General features: G+C 43.6%; 1 protein-coding gene across 4 annotated transcripts in view; it reads left to right on the top strand.

The window, feature by feature from the left end:
* Nucleotides 1-19,750, top strand: part of LOC143276200 (rab GTPase-activating protein 1-like) — a 56,876-nt gene that overhangs the window by 17,818 nt on the left and 19,308 nt on the right. For all 4 annotated transcript variants that reach the window (XM_076580649.1, XM_076580648.1, XM_076580646.1 and 1 more), the window contains 12 exons: nucleotides 3,822-4,005; nucleotides 5,469-5,731; nucleotides 7,173-7,239; nucleotides 7,883-7,985; nucleotides 10,402-10,568; nucleotides 12,351-12,507; nucleotides 12,932-13,059; nucleotides 14,139-14,258; nucleotides 15,118-15,231; nucleotides 16,315-16,389; nucleotides 17,563-17,688; nucleotides 18,877-19,020. In XM_076580649.1, coding sequence (XP_076436764.1) covers nucleotides 3,822-4,005; nucleotides 5,469-5,731; nucleotides 7,173-7,239; nucleotides 7,883-7,985; nucleotides 10,402-10,568; nucleotides 12,351-12,507; nucleotides 12,932-13,059; nucleotides 14,139-14,258; nucleotides 15,118-15,231; nucleotides 16,315-16,389; nucleotides 17,563-17,688; nucleotides 18,877-19,020 — 1,648 coding nt within the window. The remainder of the gene's footprint in view (nucleotides 1-3,821; nucleotides 4,006-5,468; nucleotides 5,732-7,172; nucleotides 7,240-7,882; nucleotides 7,986-10,401; nucleotides 10,569-12,350; nucleotides 12,508-12,931; nucleotides 13,060-14,138; nucleotides 14,259-15,117; nucleotides 15,232-16,314; nucleotides 16,390-17,562; nucleotides 17,689-18,876; nucleotides 19,021-19,750) is intronic.

The following is a 19,750-nucleotide window of genomic DNA, read 5'->3' as shown; positions in this document are numbered from 1 at the left end:
CACACAAAGCCCAGTGTAACAGCAGATCACATGAGTGACGGCCTTCAGTGAGAACAAACATAAGGAAGAACAATGAAACCAACACCAGTTCCTCGTGCTGTACTGGTGAATAGACCAAGTTAGTTCTGGTGGGATGGTAACATGAGCTGGGGTGCAACTTGATACGGGCTGCATTGATAGTCTTGTTTTGTTTTGGTCTGGTGCCTGTGTGGGCAGTTAGAAGGAGAAGGTGACTGACCGACAAGATGGTATATGTTTGTGAGGGAGGGAGAGCAGGGGGTGGGAGGGTGATCGGCAGACAGACTGACACCAAAAACATGACAAAATCAAAATGTGTTGCTTACACTAAGTTACAACTCACCTGATCACAAAGGAACCGTTTCAATTCTTTCAACCAGTCAGAGAGAAAGGAAACTAACATTTTCTGATTGACTGGCAGGTAGGATCCGTTTGTGACCAAGTAGGGAGGATATGGGGGGTGACAGCGAAAGACAGACCGACACTGAACATGTGACCGCCTCCATTTCCTCCTCCCCAAAAATAAAGATAAAGAAAAAAGTTCATTTGATTCTACCTTTGCTGAGTCTATAAAGGGGGTATTTCAGGGCTGAATACCTGCCATTTCTTAAAACAAGTAAAAAAAAAAAAACAAACCCAAATAATGGGAGTGACTGGCAGGTGGAGTGTGTTTGAGAGGAGTGTGCCTGACAGGTAGACACTGTCCACGATAGCTCCCTTTATCAATCATGTGGAGTGTCACTTGTGTTGTTATTGATGGGGGCTATGCCTGTATCCCACGACCGTTTGTTGTCAGTGACGCACAGGCTTCCTGATGATGCTCATGGAGATGCTGTTGGTGGGACCACAGGGTTGCTTCAGACTCTTGCTTTCAGTGTCCACGTGTATTGTTGTGGTTCATGTGTTGCCGTCTCACTACACTTTCTTCAGGTCGCCGAGTTTAGGGTGGATAGTTTGCTGCATTGTGTTGTTGTGAGCTTGCTTCATGTGGAGTTCGAAGGTTTATGTTTGGCTTGTGTCTCGTGGGTGTTTGTTGTTGTAGTGGTTTTGCTTTTTTTGCAAGTTTTATTCATCTTTCTTTTTCTTTTTTCTTTTTTTTAATTTTTTTTTATGAATGTTTGCTGTTGGGGTTATTGTGGCACTACCTTGTTTGGGTTTTTTTTTTTGTTTTTGTTTTTTGAAAGTTATATATATATTTTTTTCATTTCTGATTTTGACATACAAAAATTAATTACAAGGATTTGACAAACTGCTGTAGCGAATGTAGACATTGTTCTCAGGATTTTTCTGATGTTCAGTGGTAGATTGCTGATATTTAACAATAATAGCAAGGATTGCTGACAAGCATGTCTATGGAGGGTTGATCAGGCTGCCTATCTGCTTATCTCCTGAATGCCCAAGTTAATCCACAGAAATACGAATGCCTGACAAAGCTGTTGTTTAGACAGTGAAAGAGAACAAGGACATGACATGCAGCAGTTAATAGTATCATGACCGTGAAGTATGCATGCATACATTAGATAGATAACTTTAATAGTATCATGACTGTGAAGTATGCATGCATACATTAGATAGATAGATAACTTACTCTTGCGCACATGTGTGCATGCAGAGTTGTTTTTTTTTTAATGCATTCAGATATGGTTTGAGCAGGAATGAGCCTCTTACATCTTAGTTTCAGTTTCTTATGGAGGCAGCATTGTGTTTGGAAAATCCCTGTACGCTACACCCCACATCTGTTAGTCAGGCACCTGACCATCACCATAACCTAACGCGCTTGGTCAGGTCTTGAGTGCATGCATATGTATTTGTATACCTATATCAGAGTGGATTTCTTCCACAGAATTTTGCCAGAGGACAACGCTTACATTGCCGTGGGTTCTGCATCATTGCACCAAGTGCGTGCTGTGTTGCGCACAGGACTTTGGTTTATCTCGTCCAAATGACTAGACGCTCAGTTTGATTTTCCAGTCAAACTTGGGAGACAGGCGTGACAGGGATTCAAACCCAGACCCTCACGAATACTGTATTGGCAGATAGGCGTCTTAACCATTCTGCCGCCATCCTTCCTCTTTTGTTCGTAAGTGCTCAGACCAGCCAGTTGGTATGTTTACACTGTTGATATATATGTGTACTGGCACCAGGCAGCTGGCATGCGTTGTGTGATGGATAGAAGGGCTCAGCCAGCTTGGACAGTTAATGGGTGTTGATCACCTTTTTTTCAGATCACGAGCAGCTTAATTAAAAACATGTTTGTGAAGAATTGGCTTTTCAAAAATGGGATGAGTTAATACTGATATCAGATATGCAGAGTGAATGTTAGGTCATGCTAACAGATTTGTAGTTATTTTACTGTGAATTTGTTAAATTTTAGTTTTTCCCACTGAGAAGAAACCCTTGAAAAAATGTAGCAGGGATAGCTGAGTGAGTGTGTACGTGCACATGTGTTTGCACATGTGTGCATGCATGAGTGGTTTTTTTTTTCAACCTTTCTGTCAACACCTGTTCAATAATGATTTGAATGCACTGCTATGGTACTAATACCTCTACCTGACACTCCACTATAAATAGCAACTTGTTCTAGTCATAGGGTGACTCTGACTTAAGAACAGGCATTCTGAGAATGTTGTCGGATTTTCTTACAAATGAACTGTAAGTAGGAACCAACCATCACCGCACATAAACGACAAGCTGTGAATGGATCGTTCAGTTATTCTTAGAGTGACTTGCGGTGAATGGATCTTCTTCTGTAGACCTGAGGTCCTTCCTGCTGACTGGAGTAGTTCAGACAGAAAGACAGTGGGTGGTGATTGGAGATATTCTTGCGCCTTGGGAGGAGGGGTGGGGGTGGGGTGGGGGGGATTCGAGACATAGATAAAATTCACAGCATGGCAGTAGGTGGTGTGGGCAGTGGAGCAGAATGCTCAAGTGGAACAGTTTGGTCCTAGTTGACAGTGAAAAGAAAGCAAAAATTGGTGAATTACTAAGGAAGGAAGAGGTGTTTAAACTTTAAAAAAAAAAGAAGAGAAAAATAAAAGCCATGATGTTGTATTGACTGTTGTTCATAGAGAACAGTGTTGTTAGCTAAGAATCTGACCACTAGTGTTGTTAGCGGGGAATCTGAGCATCAGTGTTGTCAGCAGAGAATGTGACCACTAGTGATGTTAGCAGGGAATCTGACCACTAGTGTTCGAATCTGACCACTGGTGTTCACAGAGAATCTGACTTAGAGTTGTAAGTAAAGAATCCTGAGTCTTGTGATGTTAGCAGACAACCTTACCACAAGTGTTGCTAGCGGAGAATCTGACCACCAGTGTTGCAAGCGGAGAATCTTAACACCGGCAATGTTAGTGGACATGCTGACCACTAGTGTTCACAGAGAAACTGACCGCTAGAGTTGTTTGCAGAAAATCTGACTACAAGTGATGTCAGTGGACAACCTGACCATATATACTGGCTAGCAGAAAATCTGACCACCAGTGATAATCACAGACAACAAGCCTGCAAGTGTTACCAGCAGAGAATCTGACCACCAGTTATGTTAGCAGACAACCTGACCACAAGTGTTGCTAGCGGAGAATCTGACTAACACAGTGTTAGCGGACAAGCTGACCACAAGCGTTGCTAGCAGATCATCTGACCACTAGTGATGTTAGCGGACAACCTGACCACAAGGAGTTGTTAGAATCTGACCACAAGTGTTCACAGAGAAACTGAGCGCTAGAGTTGTTAGGAGACAACCTGATCACAAGTGTTGGCTAGCAGAGAATCTGACCAGCAGTTTGTGGCACTGTGTGTTCCAGGCTACTTGATCCGGCCAGCGACTCGGACATCGCCAGTTTCCGCATCCACAGAATCCTGTTTTGTGCACGCGGGCCCCCCGACAGTGCCGAGCGACAGTGCTTTGCTTTCACCTGTAGCCATGGCGACAGTGCCGAAAACGCCATCTTCCAGTGTCATGTGTTTCGCTGTGATCTGACTGAAGCGGTAAGCAAATGTTTTTTGTCTGTTCGTCTGTCGGTTGGTCGGTCGGTTTTTTATCTTTCCCAGCTGAAGTGTCTGTGTCTGAAATGTGTTAATTTTTGTGGTTTGTGAAGAAGAAGTAACAGCGAAAGAACTGTTTGAGGATAGTAAGAGCAGGTTAAAAGTAAAGTAGTCGAACAGAGACTGATTTGAGGATAGTCGTAACGGGTTTAAAGTAAAATAGTCTGACAGACAGACTGATTTGATGATAGTTAGAACAGACTTAAGTACTTAAACAGAAGCAGAATGCTAAGAGGTCACTTGGGACTGAGTTAAAGCAACATATTCCAGCCAGACTTGGTAGGTGCTCTGAAATACAAATTTTTGTGTCAACCTCTTAAGCCTGTCACTTCCGACCATGGATATATCAGTGGTTTAGGGGTAACTGCATAATCATGAAAGTTCAGCTACTCATTTGCACACACTTACCTCCCTTGCAAATGGCACATGCCTTGATGAGTGTTGGAAGCAATTTCTCGGCAAGTTTTGGTTCAGTTTTGATGCCTTTTTATTTGCGTTTTATAAAAGTGAAAAGCTGTTGAGCATGTCAAAATGGCTGCCAGAACGTTCTGTACAGAAGAGGTGGCTAGAACTTTGTTAAGATTTTCTGCAAAACTTTGACAGTAGCAAATACGAAAATGTGAGAGAAAACGAAAGTGATGTTGTTGTTGATCAACTGATGTGATTCTGGTTATTCTGATGATGATTACATGCTACATGGTACATCAAGGGGGTGGGGTCGTGTGAGAATTGGGTATAGAAGAAACCTATTATTTTAGCTTGAAACCTCCACTTTGGGGTTTTCATCAACATAACCTTCAGATGAAAGGCTCAAGCGGAAATATTGTGTACAGTGAGTTTTTTATATATTATATTTTGTGATAGTGTTTGTGGGTGGGAGAGGGTGTGTGTGTGTATGTGAGTGGTTGTGTGGAGTGTTTATGTTTGAAACAACATGATAGTGCAGGAAACAACATAATTGCTCTTGGTTATTGTGTCTAATACATTTGCTAATATTTTAGCACTCTTTCCACCTGTAAAATCAACAAACTTGAATTTTCTTCTTCCTGTTTTTCAAAATATTTTGTGTCCTTTTTTTCCTTAAAAACCTGAGTTATCTTCCCATGATTGGGAGTTATCTCATCCTGTCAACTTTGAACTCATGATAATTATATTCTCCATCCATTTTCCTTCTAGAAAACATATACTTTTACGTACTTTTGAGCATAATTTAAGTTTTTGTGATTTAAAAAAATATTATTAGAGGTTTGTAATTATTTTGCAATTTCGGAAGTGAAAGGGTATGCATCAGGTGAAGTTTAAAAAAAAAAAAAAAAATTTCTTTAAATGTAATTTCATTCTCTCTTCCACACTGTTTACATATATCATTTCTGTCAGTGTGTGCCATGTTTCTGTCTGTCGTTCAGGTTGCCAAAATCCTATACTGCTTTGCCACCACGTTCCGGCGCGTGCCGAAGAAGATGACGTCTCAGGGCAGCCTGGCGGAGGTTCCGGACGCCGAGCAGGATTTCACCTTCACGGTGGGCCTGGAGTTCAAGGAGGACGATGGAAAGGGAAACTACTCCACCTGCCCCAAGGACAAGAACGTCTTCAAATTGAAGGTGAACTGTGAGAAGCGGCTGGCCATCACGGTTCAGCACACGGGGCCCCAGCAGCTGAAGATTGAACGGTGGGTAAAGCAGAGAATGGTGGTCTTTTGTTCTTGTGTTGCTTTTGTGTGTGTGTGTGTGATGTCTGTGTCTGTGTATCTAACAAGAGCTGACAGCATGTTACTCAGGTGTTAACAAAAATCATTGATAGTTTTATGGCAGGCCTGGTAACTTTGGTGTTACAGAGATCGGTGATAGTTTTGTGGCAGGAAATAAATCTCCTGATAACGCAGATATTATGGAAATCATTGATAGTTAGGTGGCAGGAAATATCTCCTGGTAATGCTGATATTTCGGAAATCAGTAATAGTTTTGTGGTAGGAAACAATACCCTAGTAAAACAGGTTTTTTGTTGTGTGTGTGGGTTTTGTTGTTGTTGTTTTTGTGTTGGGTCTCTTGCAACAGTGCTGCATTTCCCAAACCACAATAAACTGCCACGCTTAGGATGAGTCTGTTGCACCACTGCAGTTAAAGTTTGAGGTTAAAGATGTCATTTTCTTTTGGAGCAGTGGATCCATACTCAAGTGCCTAAGGTTCAGCATTGCAACAGTGGGCCCTACCCTTCCCTTCCGCCATATTTGTATTTGTATTGCTTTTTATCACAACAGATTTCTCTGTGTGAAATTCGGGCTGCTCTCCCCAGGGAGAGCGGGTCGCTACACTACAGTGCCACTCATTTTTTTGTATTTTTTCCTGCGTGCAGTTTTATTTGTTTTTCCTATTGAAGTGGATTTTCTACAGAATTTTGCCAGGAACAACCTTTTGGTTTCCGTGGGTTCATTTATGTGAGCTAAGTGCGTGCTGCACACGGGACCTCGGATTATCGTCTCATCCGAATGACTAGCGTCCAGACCACCACTCATGGTCTAGTGGAGGGGGAGAAAATATCGGCGGCTGAGCCATGGTTCGAACCACCTCGCTCAGATTCTCTCACTTCCAAGGCGGACGCATTACCTCTAGGCCATCACTCCACTTTTTACTATTTTACTGTCCTCAAGAGACGTTGGCTACCCTATTCACATGTGGATAGAGTGAGGAAATTTTGAATACCGTGCCTTTCCCAAGGACACAACACCATGCCAAAATGGAGCCTTGAACGCTGGAGCCAGTTACATTGCTTGGACGGAAGAGTCTAGTATGGTCGTAACCGCTACTGTGTGTAGTATGGAACTGACTAATGGGGTAGTTCGGTCAACGTAGGCATTTAGTCATGTGTCACTGTCAGAAAGTTCGAACCAAGCAATGCAACTGGCACCTGGTTCACTGGTGAACACTGGATTAGAGGTACAACGCCTGACTGATACTGGCAAGGCTTCTCTTTGATATTTGGTCATGATGATTCATATACTCATTGTTTTTTTGTTTTGTGTTTTTGCTGAGTTTGTTTTGTGTTTTTGTCGTTGTTGCTTGTTTGGTAGTCATAGTACAGGTTACAAAGTATATAAAAGATTCATGTTGCAGGTGCTTTGGGCTGTTGATATCGCCAGGCCGCAACGTGAAGCACAGCGACATGCAGCTGATAGAGCTAGTGAGTGGGATAGGTCCCCAGTGTCCTCCTGCCTGTCGTCTGCACTGGGCTGGGGAGACTGCTGGGATGTGGACTTTGTGTGTGTGTGTGTGAGAGAGAGAGAGAGAGAGAGAGAGTGTGTGTGTGTGAGAGAGAGATATGGTGTGTGAGTGAATGTGGGTGTGTGTGATGTGGTTTGATGGGATGTGTGTTTTAGAATAAGAGATTTTAAGGGTCAACATTTACTTCTTGGGCTTAACCCTAATACCCTAATACTTGTGAAACTGGGTGACTCTTCCTCAGAATCTGTGCTTTGTTGCATGTTGAAAGATGGAAAAGTGCACTGGAGAGAAAATGTTGTTTATTTTACAATTGGCCTTTAGTGATTTACACATCAGCATCTGTATTTTTACTTCACTTTTTTTGTTTTTGTTTTTTTGTTTTTTGTTTTTTTGACAAAGCGAGATAGTGTTTAGTGTGAAATTTTTATGTTGGAGTGTTTATTTTTTTAGTGTGCATTCTTAATGTCAGATTGTGTATCTCTGGCGTGCATGGTTAATGTGAGTAATGTATTTTCAGTGTGCATTTGTCATGTGAGAATGTTTTGTTTTTGATGTGCATATTTTTTTTGTGGGAACGTGTATTTTTAGCGGTTGTATTTCAGGTCAGCATGGGCTACACAGCAGACGAGAGAACTTACAATATTTCAGGGAACTGGGACCCCACCGAGAAATGCTTTGAAATCCTCAACACCGAGACCGAAAAAGGTAGTGCATGCACGCAGACACGTGTACTTACCTGACACACATATGTTTTGGGGTTGGATGAAATCTGTGATTATGTTATTATTTAACCAAGGAAACAAGGCTTTAATGGACATATTTGGTATCAGAGTAGCTTTGTCTTCATAGTCTGAGAAATTGAGAAATTTACGCGTATTATGTGTTGATCCTCCGGTGTATTGTGCTGGTGGTATAGAGTCCGTTCTTTTGCCTGCCTTCAGAAACAGAATGGAGTGTGTTTCATTTGGCCATCAGTGTACAGAAAGTTGCAAGGTCTTATTGCTGTTTACAAAAGACAAGCGAATGAACAAAGTTGTATGATCTATACGCTGTTCACAAAGCACGTGGAAGTAAACATGAAGTTGTAAGGTTCTTTTGCTGTTCACAAAGGTGGTGCAACTAAACATGAAGTTGTAAGGTTCTTTTGCTGTTCGCAAAGGTGGTGCAACTAAACATGAAGTTGTAAGGTGTTTTTGCTGTTCATAAGGTGTGCAACAAATAAACATGAAGTTGTAAGGTGTTTTTGCTGTTTGCAAAGGTGGTGCAACTAAACATTAAGTTGTAAGGTTCTTCTGCTGTTTGCAAAGGTGGTGCAACTAAACATGAAGTTGTAAGGTTCTTTTGCTGTTCACAAAGGTGGTGCAACTAAACATGAAGTTGTAAGGTTCTTTTGCTGTTTGCAAAGGTGGTGCAACTAAACATGAAGTTGTAAGGTTCTTTTGCTGTTCGCAAAGGTGGTGCAACTAAACATGAAGTTGTAAGGTGTTTTTGCTGTTCACAAAGGTGGTGCAAATAAACACGAAGTTGTAAGGTTCTTTTGCTGTTCACAAAGGTGGTGCAACTAAACATGAAGTTGTAAGGTTCTTTTGCTGTTCACAAAGGTGGTGCAACTAAACATGAAGTTGTAAGGTTCTTTTGCTGTTCACAAAGGTGGTGCAACTAAACATGAAGTTGTAAGGTTCTTTTGCTGTTCACAAAGGTGGTGCAACTAAACATGAAGTTGTAAGGTTCTTTTGCTGTTCACAAAGGTGGTGCAACTAAACATGAAGTTGTAAGGTTCTTTTGCTGTTTGCAAAGGTGGTGCAACTAAACATGAAGTTGTAAGGTTCTTTTGCTGTTCGCAAAGGTGGTGCAACTAAACATGAAGTTGTAAGGTTCTTTTGCTGTTTGCAAAGGTGGTGCAACTAAACATGAAGTTGTAAGGTTCTTTTGCTGTTCACAAAGGTGGTGCAACTAAACATGAAGTTGTAAGGTGTTTTTGCTGTTCACAAAGGTGGTGCAACTAAACATGAAGTTGTAAGGTTCTTTTGCTGTTCACAAAGGTGGTGCAACTAAACATGAAGTTGTAAGGTGTTTTTGCTGTTCACAAAGGTGGTGCAACTAAACATGAAGTTGTAAGGTTCTTTTGCTGTTCACAAAGGTGGTGCAACTAAACATGAAGTTGTAAGGTTCTTTTGCTGTTCACAAAGGTGGTGCTACTAAACATGAAGTTGTAAGGTTCTTGTGCTGTTCGCAAAGGTGGTGCAAATAAACATGAAGTTGTAAGGTGTTTTTGCTGTTCGCAAAGGTGGTGCAAATAAACATGAAGTTGTAAGGTGTTTTTGCTGTTCACAAAGGTGGTGCAACTAAACATGAAGTTGTAAGGTTCTTTTGCTGTTCACAAAGGTGGTGCAACTAAACATGTAGTTGTAAGGTGTTTTTGCTGTTCACAAAGGTGGTGCAACTAAACATGAAGTTGTAAGGTTCTTTTGCTGTTCACAAAGGTGGTGCAAATAAACATGAAGTTGTAAGGTTCTTTTGCTGTTTGCAAAGGTGGTGCAACTAAACATGAAGTTGTAAGGTGTTTTTGCTGTTCGCGAAGGTGGTGCAAATAAACATGAAGTTGTAAGGTGTTTTTGCTGTATACAAAGAACATGCCAATCAAAAAAGTTATTAGGTTACTTTGCTGTTCACAAAGGATATGGAAATAAACATAAAGTTCTAAGGTCATTTTGCTTTTCTCAGAGGATATGGATATAAAGTTGTAAGGTCATTTTTCTGTTCACAAATGACATGGAAATAAAGTTGTGTGGTCATTTTGTTGTTCACAAATGACATGGAAATAAAGTTGTGTGGTCATTTTGTTGTTCACAAATGACATGGAAATAAAGTTATATGGTCATTTTGTTGTTCACAAAGGAGGTGCAAATAAACATAGAAGTTGAATGGTTATTTTGCTGTTCACGAAAGCCATGGAAATAAAGTTGTACAGTCATTTTCTTGTAAGGGACATGAAAATTTCCAGTATTACGACACCCGTTTTTCATATTACGGCAGATCTTCATATTGGCACGCAGTGGTACAGTTTCTCATTCCTGGTGGCATGGTTTTTCCACACACGTTGGTGTGGTTCTGTGGTCAGACACGCGGGTGTTCCTGACGGTGGCGGTGGACCTGGTCATCTTTGGTATTCAGGAGCCGGTGCGGTTTGCGCTGGAGATCCGGGCCAAGGTGTACCCTATCAACGAACGCTTCTGGCAGTTCACCAAGAAGCCTCACTATGAGCGCTTCCATGTTCTGCTCAAACCGGTAACTCTTTTTTGTTTTTTTGTTTTGTTTTTTAGTCGTCAAAGTCTTCTTTATGTTTATATGGCTAGTTAAATGTTGGCCATTTGAGATTTTCTCTTGACAGCATCTTTATTTATTTTATCTTATTTTTTACTTGAGATAAATGTTGTTGTTTTTTTCTCTTGTATCTTCTTTATTAAACTTTTGATTATTTGGTTAGTTATATGTTGGTCTTTTGAGATTTTCACTTGAAAGCATCCTTGAAATTTTTTTTTTATTGAGTCAGCCTTCTTTTTTTCTGAGTCTTCTTTATTACACTTATTTTATTTAGTTAATTAAATGTTAAGATATTTTCTCTTGACAGCATCTTGAAGGTTTTGTTTTTAGTGAGACACAACCTTTCAGTAATCCAAACCAAATAGAACACACCTTGCTGACACAGACCTATACATTGAAGGACACACCTAGAACACACCTTGCTGACACAGACCCACACATTGAAGGACACACCTAGAACACACCTTGCTGACACAGACCTACACATTGGCGGACACAACTGGAACACACCTTGCTGACACAGACCTACACATTAACAGACACACCTAGTACACACCTTGCTGACACAGACCTACATATCAAAGGACACACCTAGAACACACCTTGCTGACACAGACCTACACATTGACAGACACACCTAGTACACACCTTGCTGACACAGACCTACATATCAAAGGACACACCTAGAACACACCTTGCTGACACAGACCTACACATTGACAGACACACCTAGTACACACCTTGCTGACACAGACCTACATATCAAAGGACACACCTAGAACACACCTTGCTGACACAGACCCACACATTGAAGGACACACCTAGAACACACCTTGCTGACACAGACCTATACATTGAAGGACACACCTAGAACACACCTTGCTGACACAGACCCACACATTGAAGGACACACCTAGAACACACCTTGCTGACACAGACCTACACATTGGCGGACACAACTGGAACACACCTTGCTGACACAGACCTACACATTAACAGACACACCTAGTACACACCTTGCTGACACAGACCTACATATCAAAGGACACACCTAGAACACACCTTGCTGACACAGACCTACACATTGACAGACACACCTAGTACACACCTTGCTGACACAGACCTACACATTGAAGGACGCACCTTGCTGACACAGACCTTCAAACTGGGCAACACATCTAGAACATAACTTGTTGATAGAGTTCTACACATTGAAGGACACAAGTAGAACACACCTTGCTGACACAGACCTACACATTGACAGACACACCTAGTACACACCTTGCTGACACAGACCTACATATCGAAGGACACACCTAGAACACACCTTGCTGACACAGACCTACACATTGAAGGACACACCTTGCTGACACAGACCTTCAAACTGGACAACACATCTAGAACATAACTTGCTGATACAGTTCTACACATTGAAGGACACAAGTAGAACACACCTTGCTGACACAGACCTAAATGTTGACTGTAGAACACACCTTGTTGACATAGATGTACTCGTTGAACGACACAGCTGGAACACACCTTGCTCGCATAGACCAACACGTTAAAGGACACAGCTTGAACACACCTTGCTTACACAGACCAACATGTCGACTTTATAAGTAGAACACACCTTGTTGAAACATACCTGCACATTGAAGGGCACAGCTAGAAGACCACTTGCTGACACAGACCCACACGCGTTGACAGTAGAACACACCTTGCTGACACCCACCTACACGTTGACAGGTGTCGGGTCAGGAAGGGGAGCCCGGCTACGAGGTGCTCAAGGTGGAGAGCCAGACGGACAGAGACCGCCGCGCCACCCTGAGCCTGTCGCTCCCGGCAACCAGCAAGGTGCCCCCGGAGCCCATCCAGACGCCCCAGGACCCCGAGGAGGAGTCTGGTCAGTGGTGGGAGGGTGGAGGGGGGTTTTGCGATGGTGTTCATTTATGACTCTGATCAGCTTTCTTTATAATGTTCAAGGATAGGGTTTGCTCTTTCAGTGATGACCAGGAGGAAATGCTTGATTTTTTTTTTCACTTTAACTTCCTTTTGACTCCTGGAGCTATTTGTATTTGTTGCCTAAAAGTCACCTGTCTCTAATAAAAAGAATCAACAGCAACAACAACAAAATAGTAAAATAATGCTCAAAATTTTGTAAAAAGTATACATTCAAAGGAAAATGAATGGAGAATATAATTATCTTTTCAATGGTGACAGGATGAGTCCATGTGGAGTTGATAAAGAAAAAAAAAAAAAAAAAGAATTTTTGATTTGATGTTGATTTGAACCCCCTCTCCCTTTGTCTCCCACCCACCCCACCCCAGACACGGACGAGCCTTTGCTGAGCGGCTCAGGGAACGTGAGCAAGGAGGTGAAGGACTGCAACCTGCTGGAGGCCTGGGCGGAGGTGTTGACGCGATGGCACGCCAACCTGGCTGTCAAACCGAAGCAGGTGTGTGCGGGAAGAGTGATGATGTGCCTGTGTGTGAGCATTGTAGAGGGTGGAGTGGGGTGTTGGGAAGTGTAGGGAGAGTGGTGGCATGCCTCTGTGTGTGTGTGTGTGTAGGGGGAGGAGGAATCGGGGGAGGGAACAGGGGGGACTGGGGGGGGGGCGTGGAGTGGGGGTGAGTGGCGGTGTATGTGGGGGTGGGTTGAATGGGGTGTTTGGAGTGTGGGGGAGAGTGGGGGTGGGTGGGATGGCGTGTTGGAAGTGTGGAGGGAATGGTGGTGTGTGTCTGTGGGTGGGTGGTGAGGTGGGGTGGGGTGGAGTGTGGAGGGAGTGCCAGTGTGTGGGTGGGTAGGGTGGGTATTGGGTCTGTGGGGGGGGGGGGGGGGGAGGTGTGGCAGTGTTGAGTGATGACTGACTTAAAGTGTCAGGTGTTGTTTAATCGCTTAAAGTGCCAGGTGTCGTTCAATCCCTGAGGCCCTGCGTGGGGTGGTGTGGCAGTGTTGAGCGATGACTGACTAAAGTGTCAGGTGTCCGTTAATCCCTGAGGCCCTGCGCAGGGTGGTGTGGCAGTGTTGAGTGATGACTGACTAAAGTCTCAGGTGTCCATTAATCCCTGAGGCCCTGCGTGGGGAGGTGTGGCAGTGTTGAGCGATGACTGACTAAAGTGTCAGGTGTCCATTAATCCCTGAGGCCCTGCGTGGGGTGGTGTGGCAGTGTTGAGCGATGACTGACTAAAGTGTCAGGTGTCCATTAATCCCTGAGGCCCTGCGTGGGGTGGTGTGGCAGTGTTGAGCGATGACTAACTTAAAGTGTCAGGTGTCCGTTAATCCCTGAGGCCCTTCCCACAGGTGTCCGTTAATCCCTGAGGCCCTGCATGGGGAGGTGTGGCAGTGTTGAGTGATGACTGACTGAACTGACAGGCGTCTGTTAATCCCTGAGGCCCTGCGCAGGGAGGTGTGGCAGTGTTGAGTGATGACTGACTAAAGTGCCAGGTGTCCATTAATCCCTGAGGCCCTGCGCGGGGAGGTGTGGCAGTGTTGAGTGATGACTGACTGAACTGACAGGTGTCTGTGGTCCTTCAGGTGACGGGGCTGGTGAGGAAGGGAATCCCCGAGGCCCTGCGCGGGGAGGTGTGGCAGCTGCTGGCCGGGGCCCACGACAATGAGCAGCTCCTGGAGGCCTACCGCAACCTCATCACCAAGGTGACAGGGAGTGTGAAGGGAGGGAGGGAGTGAGAAGTGAGGTGGAAGAGGGGGGAAGGGTGGGTGTGTGGGGGTGGGGGAGGGTACGGAGAGGGCAGGGAGGGATAATTAGTGGATGATGAGCACTGTGTAGGGATTACGAATAGGTGTGGTGGTGTTTTTAAAAAAAGATTTTTTTAATTTTTAAAAAATCTATTCTTAATTTCTGTAGTAGATTTGGTCTTTTTCTTCATCATTAAGATAGGATGGGGGAGATGGGAAGGGGATGGGGGGTATGGATAAGAGCTGTGTAAAGCTTACTAAGTTGGTTATAGAAAAGAAAAAAGAATTTAATCTCTGTTATAGTTTGGTTATTATCCTGTCCTCATCACCAGCATTTGAGGGTGGGTAGGTGGGTAAGAATTTTAGAGGGATGGTTTGGGGGGAGAGTGTGTGTGTGTGGGTGCGTGTGTGTGCGGGTGCGTGTGTGTGCGTCAAACACTTGGGCAGGAGTGAGTGAGTGAGTGCTGTGCTGTGGTTGGTTGTAAGGGGGTTTTAGGCGGGGTTTTTGTTGGTTTTTTTGTTTCTTGTGTTTAAATTTCTGTAGTAGTTTGGTTGTCATCATTAAAAGCTGTTGTTTTATCTCAAACCAGGAGTCAAAAGTCCTCTGGCTCTTTGTGTTGGAGCCACGGAGGCTAGTTGGCCTTCGAGGATCTCAACACCAACTGTGCTTAAAGTTAAACCCTCATGGCTGAGAGAGTGGGGACGTAGCTTGGGCAAGAAGATGCAATCCACTGAAACCAGATTCTGGCCTCCTCTTCTGTTGTGACGTGTTGTGACACAGCCAGGCATGAGTGACCGTCATAGCTGTGTGTTTCAGGACTCTCCCTGTGAAGCGGTGATCCAGAGAGACGTGAACCGCACGTTCCCGGCCCACGACTTCTTCAAGGAGAGCGGGGGCGTGGGGCAGGACTCTCTGTACAGAATTAGCAAGGTACAGAAGTGGCGTCTGCGGCGCCGGAGTTCTCCTCCCCCGTTTCCTCACAGCTGTCACCAGCTTCTGTCTTTCTGCATTTTGTATGATCTTTTTTTTTTTTTTTTTTTTTTTTTGTTGTTATTTGTTACTTTCGTTATTTTATTATTATTATTATTATTATTATTTATTTTTATTACTTCTTTAAATTTTATTTTATTTATTTATTTTTATTTTATTTTATTTTATTTTATTTTATTTTTTTCTCTCAAGGCCTGACTAAGCATGTTGGGTTACACTGCTGGTCAGGCATCTGCTTGGCAGATGTGGTGTAGCGAATATGGATTTGACCGAACGGAGTGACGCTTCCTTGAGCTACTGATACTGATACTGAGCGCATGTGGGTGTTGCTGGATTTTTGTTTCAGGCGTGGGCATGCATGTGTGTGCAATGGAGGGAGGGGAGAGGGAGAGAGTGTGGTGTGTGTGTGTGTGTTTCTTTCTTTCTTTCTTTAGTTTAACATCTTTTCACTGTCAAGTCATATTTGTGTGTGTCTGTGTCTGTGTGCACATTGATTTATTGTTCATACTGTGTGATTCATTCTTTGATATGATTTTTTTTGTTTGTTCGTGGCCTACTCCTTTGTTAGGGGGCTAGAGGTCTAACAAATTAACCTTTGTCATTGTCATTGACAGTTTTTACTTTGTTGTTTCAGTTTCTTGTTCAGTATTTTCATATTCTTTTTACCTGCCATCACAGGTATATTCTAGCATGCATAGATTTTTTTTTTTTATATATTACGAACCTTTGACCGAGAAATTGTGTGTGTGTGTGTGTGTGTGTGTGTGTGTGTGTGTGTGTGTGTGTGTGTGTGTGTGTGTGTGTGTGTGTGTATGTGTGTGTGTGTGTATGTGTGTGTGTGTGCGTGTGTGCGTGTGTGTGTGTGTGTGTGTGTGTGCGTGTGTGTGTGTGTATGTGTGTGTGTGTGTGTGTGTGTGCATGTGTGTGTGTGTGTGTGTGTGTGTGTGTGTGTGTGTGTGTGTGTGTGTGTATGTGCACACGTGTGTGTGTGTGTGTGTGTATGTGTGTGTGTGTGTGTTACAGGCCTACGCAGTGTACGACGAAGACATCGGCTATGTGCAGGGCTTGTCTTTTCTGGCAGCCGCTCTGCTGCTGCATGTGAGTGGGTGGGGTCCTTGCACTAGGCTGTGTGTGTGTGTGTGCGCGTGTGTGTGTGTGCGCGCGCGTTTGCGCGCCTGTGATGTCCTGATGTGACTTTTGAGAATGGGTTAAAGATCTTGTTTCGTCTTAGAAATTCGTGTTCAATTTTCATTTTACTTTTACCAGTTTTGATGACAATCAAGTTGGTGAAAATTCTGAATAAAAGAATATGCAAGTTTGTTCATGTATTTTCTTTTAAAGTATAGAATTATTTTTAAGATACATGTACGTATGTGTTACGTGTTTTATAACCAAAAAAATTCCGAAACAGACACTTCATTAATTTAGAAAAAACGAAAAACATTACTTTGTTGTTCACTGTGTATGCATTTTCCATGTGGTGTAGCTTATGCATGTAATGTCTCTTAGCAGTGCAGCAAGGTTGTCCCTGACCAAATTCTGCAGAAAATATCCTCTTTGAGAGGGAAACAAATAAACTTGCAGGCAGAAATGAAAAAAGGTGAGAGAAGGGCGGCTCTGCACTGCAGCAACACGCTCTCCCTGGAGGAGAGCAGCCCGAATTTCATACAGAGAAGTCTGTTTGTTCAGAGTGATACAGTACAACACAGTGCAATGCTATACAGTACAATGCAATGCAGTGGAATACAATATAATACAGTGCAGTACAATACAATACTGTAAAGTACAATGCAATACAATACAGTGATGATGCATTGCAATACAGTACTATACAGTACAATAGAAAAGGATACAGTGCAATGCAATACAATACTATACATTGCAATACAATACTATAAAGTACAATGCAATACAATACAGTGTGATGCAATGCAATACAATACTGTACAGTACAATAGAAAAGAATACAGTGCAATGCAATACAATACTATACAGTACAGTGCAGTCCAGTGCAGTGACGTGTATACAGGACAATGCAATGTGATGCAATACAATGCAATGCAATACAATGCGACACAGTGCAGTGCAACACAACACTATACAGTGCAGTGCAATGCATTCAGTACAATACAATGCAGTGTAATGCAGTACAGTGCAGCACACTGCAATGCAATAGAATACAACACAGTACAACCCAGGCACAGATTTCTGTAGCATCATTGTCTTGTTGTTCTGATGACCGTGATGACCATCACTGGCGTCTGTCCACAGATGCCAGAGGAGCAGGCGTTCTGTGTGCTGACCAAAATCCTGTTTGAGTACGGCATGAGGGACCTCTTCAAGCAGGGCTTCGAGGAGCTGCACCTCAAGTTCTACCAGCTGGAAAGGCTGATACAGGTGAGAGGCTTACAATACAGGTGAGAGGCTGATAGGTGAGAGGCTTATGAAACAGGTTAGATGCTGATACAGGTGAGAGGCTGATTACAAGTGACTGATACAGGTGAGAGGCTCATAACAGGTTGGTGAATGAAGAGGCTGATAACAGATGGGTGAATGAAGAGGCTGACAACAGATGAGAGACTGATTAGGATGAAAGGTGAGAGGCTCATAACAGATGGGTGAATGAAGAGGCTGATAACAGGTGAGAGACTGATTCAGATGAGAGGCTGATACAGGTGAGAGGCTGATAGTACAGGTGTGAGGCTGATAGTACAGGTGTGAGGCTGATGCAGGTTAGTGGCTGATAGTACAGGTGAGAGGCTGATAGTACAGGTGAGAGGCTGATAATACAGGCGAGAGGCTTATTACTAATACAGGTGAGAGGCTGATAGTACAGGTGTGAGGCTGATAGTACAGGTGTGAGGCTGATAGTACAGGTGTGAGGCTGATGCAGGTTAGTGGCTGATAGTACAGGTGAGAGGCTGATAATACAGGCGAGAGGCTTATTACTAATACAGGTGAGAGGCTGATAGTACAGGTGTGAGGCTGATAGTACAAGTGTGAGGCTGATGCAGGTTAGAGGCTGATAGTACAGGCAAGAGGCTTATTACTAATTTAAGTGAGAGGCTGATAGTACAGGTGAGAGGCTGATAGTACAGGTGAGAGGCTGATACAGGTGAGAGGCTGATAGTACAGGTGAGAGGCTGATAGTACAGGTGAGAGGCTGATAGTACAGGTGAGAGGCTGATAGTACAGGTGAGAGGCTGATAGTACAGGTGAGAGGCTAATAGTACAGGTGAGAGGCTGATACAGGTGTGAGGCTAATAGTACAGGTGAGAGGCTGATAGTACAGGTGAGAGGCTGATAGTACAGGTGTGAGGCTGATAGTACAGGTGAGAGGCTGATAGTACAGGTGAGAGGCTGATACAGGTGAGCTGCTGATGCAGATGAGAGGGTGATGAGGTGAGAGGCTGATACAGGTCAGTGAATGGAGAGAGGCTGATGATGAGGCTGGTGTGGTGATGTTTGTTGATGTGTATGACGCGTATCCTGACGACGACGACAGTGTGATGATGTGTGTGTGTGATGTTCATCATGACGACGTGTGCAGTGTGGTGACATGCGGTGACGTGTGTGACGTTACAGGAGCAGATGAGCGACCTGTACGGCCACTTCATGGACATGGGGCTGGAGATCCACATGTTTGCCTCCCAGTGGTTCCTCACGCTCTTCACCGCCAAGTTCCCCCTGCACGTCGTCTTCCACATCCTGGATCTGTACCTCAGCGAGGTCAGTCACCGCCTCCTCCGCCCCTGTCCCTTCCCCAGCCCCCCCCCCCCCATCCTGCTTTGATTGTCTGAATGTTTTTTTTTCCCCCCCCTGTGATTGTCTTGGTTTATTTTTTTCCTGTGATCATCTGGTTTATTTTGTCCTGTCATTGTCTGTTGTTTTTTCCTGTCATTGTCTGGTTTATTTTGTCCTGTCATTGATTGTTGTTTTTTTGTTTTTTTTTTTCCTGTCATTGTCTGGATTAATTTTCCTCATTGTCTGGTTTATTTTTTCCTGTGATTGTCTGCTTTTATTTTTTCCTGTCATTATCTGATTCCCCACCCACCCCCCACCCCCCACCCCCCTGTCGTTGTCTGGTTACTTTTTCCTGTGATCCTGATTTATTTCTCTCTCCTGTCATTGTCTGATTAATTTTTTTTTTTACCATGGGTGTTATGGCATTGAAACAGTCTTCTGTCCTGTTTGTTTGTTATTGAAATGAATTGCTGGCATGCCGGTTGCTGTTGTTGAGCCAGATGACTATCTGCGATCGATTCGCTTACATGTACAGTTTTTGTGTCGATGAATGAATTGGGGGACGTTAAATGTATAATTGCCATCTTGATTTTTATTTTATTTTAGAGAAACTTTTTAAGCTACTGACTTGGTTTTGGGGTCCAGTTTGGGGGCTGAAGTGGATAGGGGGGAGGGGGGGGGGGAATGTTGGGGGTATGATCAGCATGTTAATGAC

This window comes from Babylonia areolata, chromosome 31 (genome assembly GCF_041734735.1).
Source record: "Babylonia areolata isolate BAREFJ2019XMU chromosome 31, ASM4173473v1, whole genome shotgun sequence".
In the NCBI taxonomy this organism is placed as follows: domain Eukaryota; kingdom Metazoa; phylum Mollusca; class Gastropoda; order Neogastropoda; family Buccinidae; genus Babylonia; species Babylonia areolata.
The sequence above is the reverse complement of the archived record's forward strand: the minus strand, read 5'-3'. Positions and strand labels throughout refer to the sequence as shown.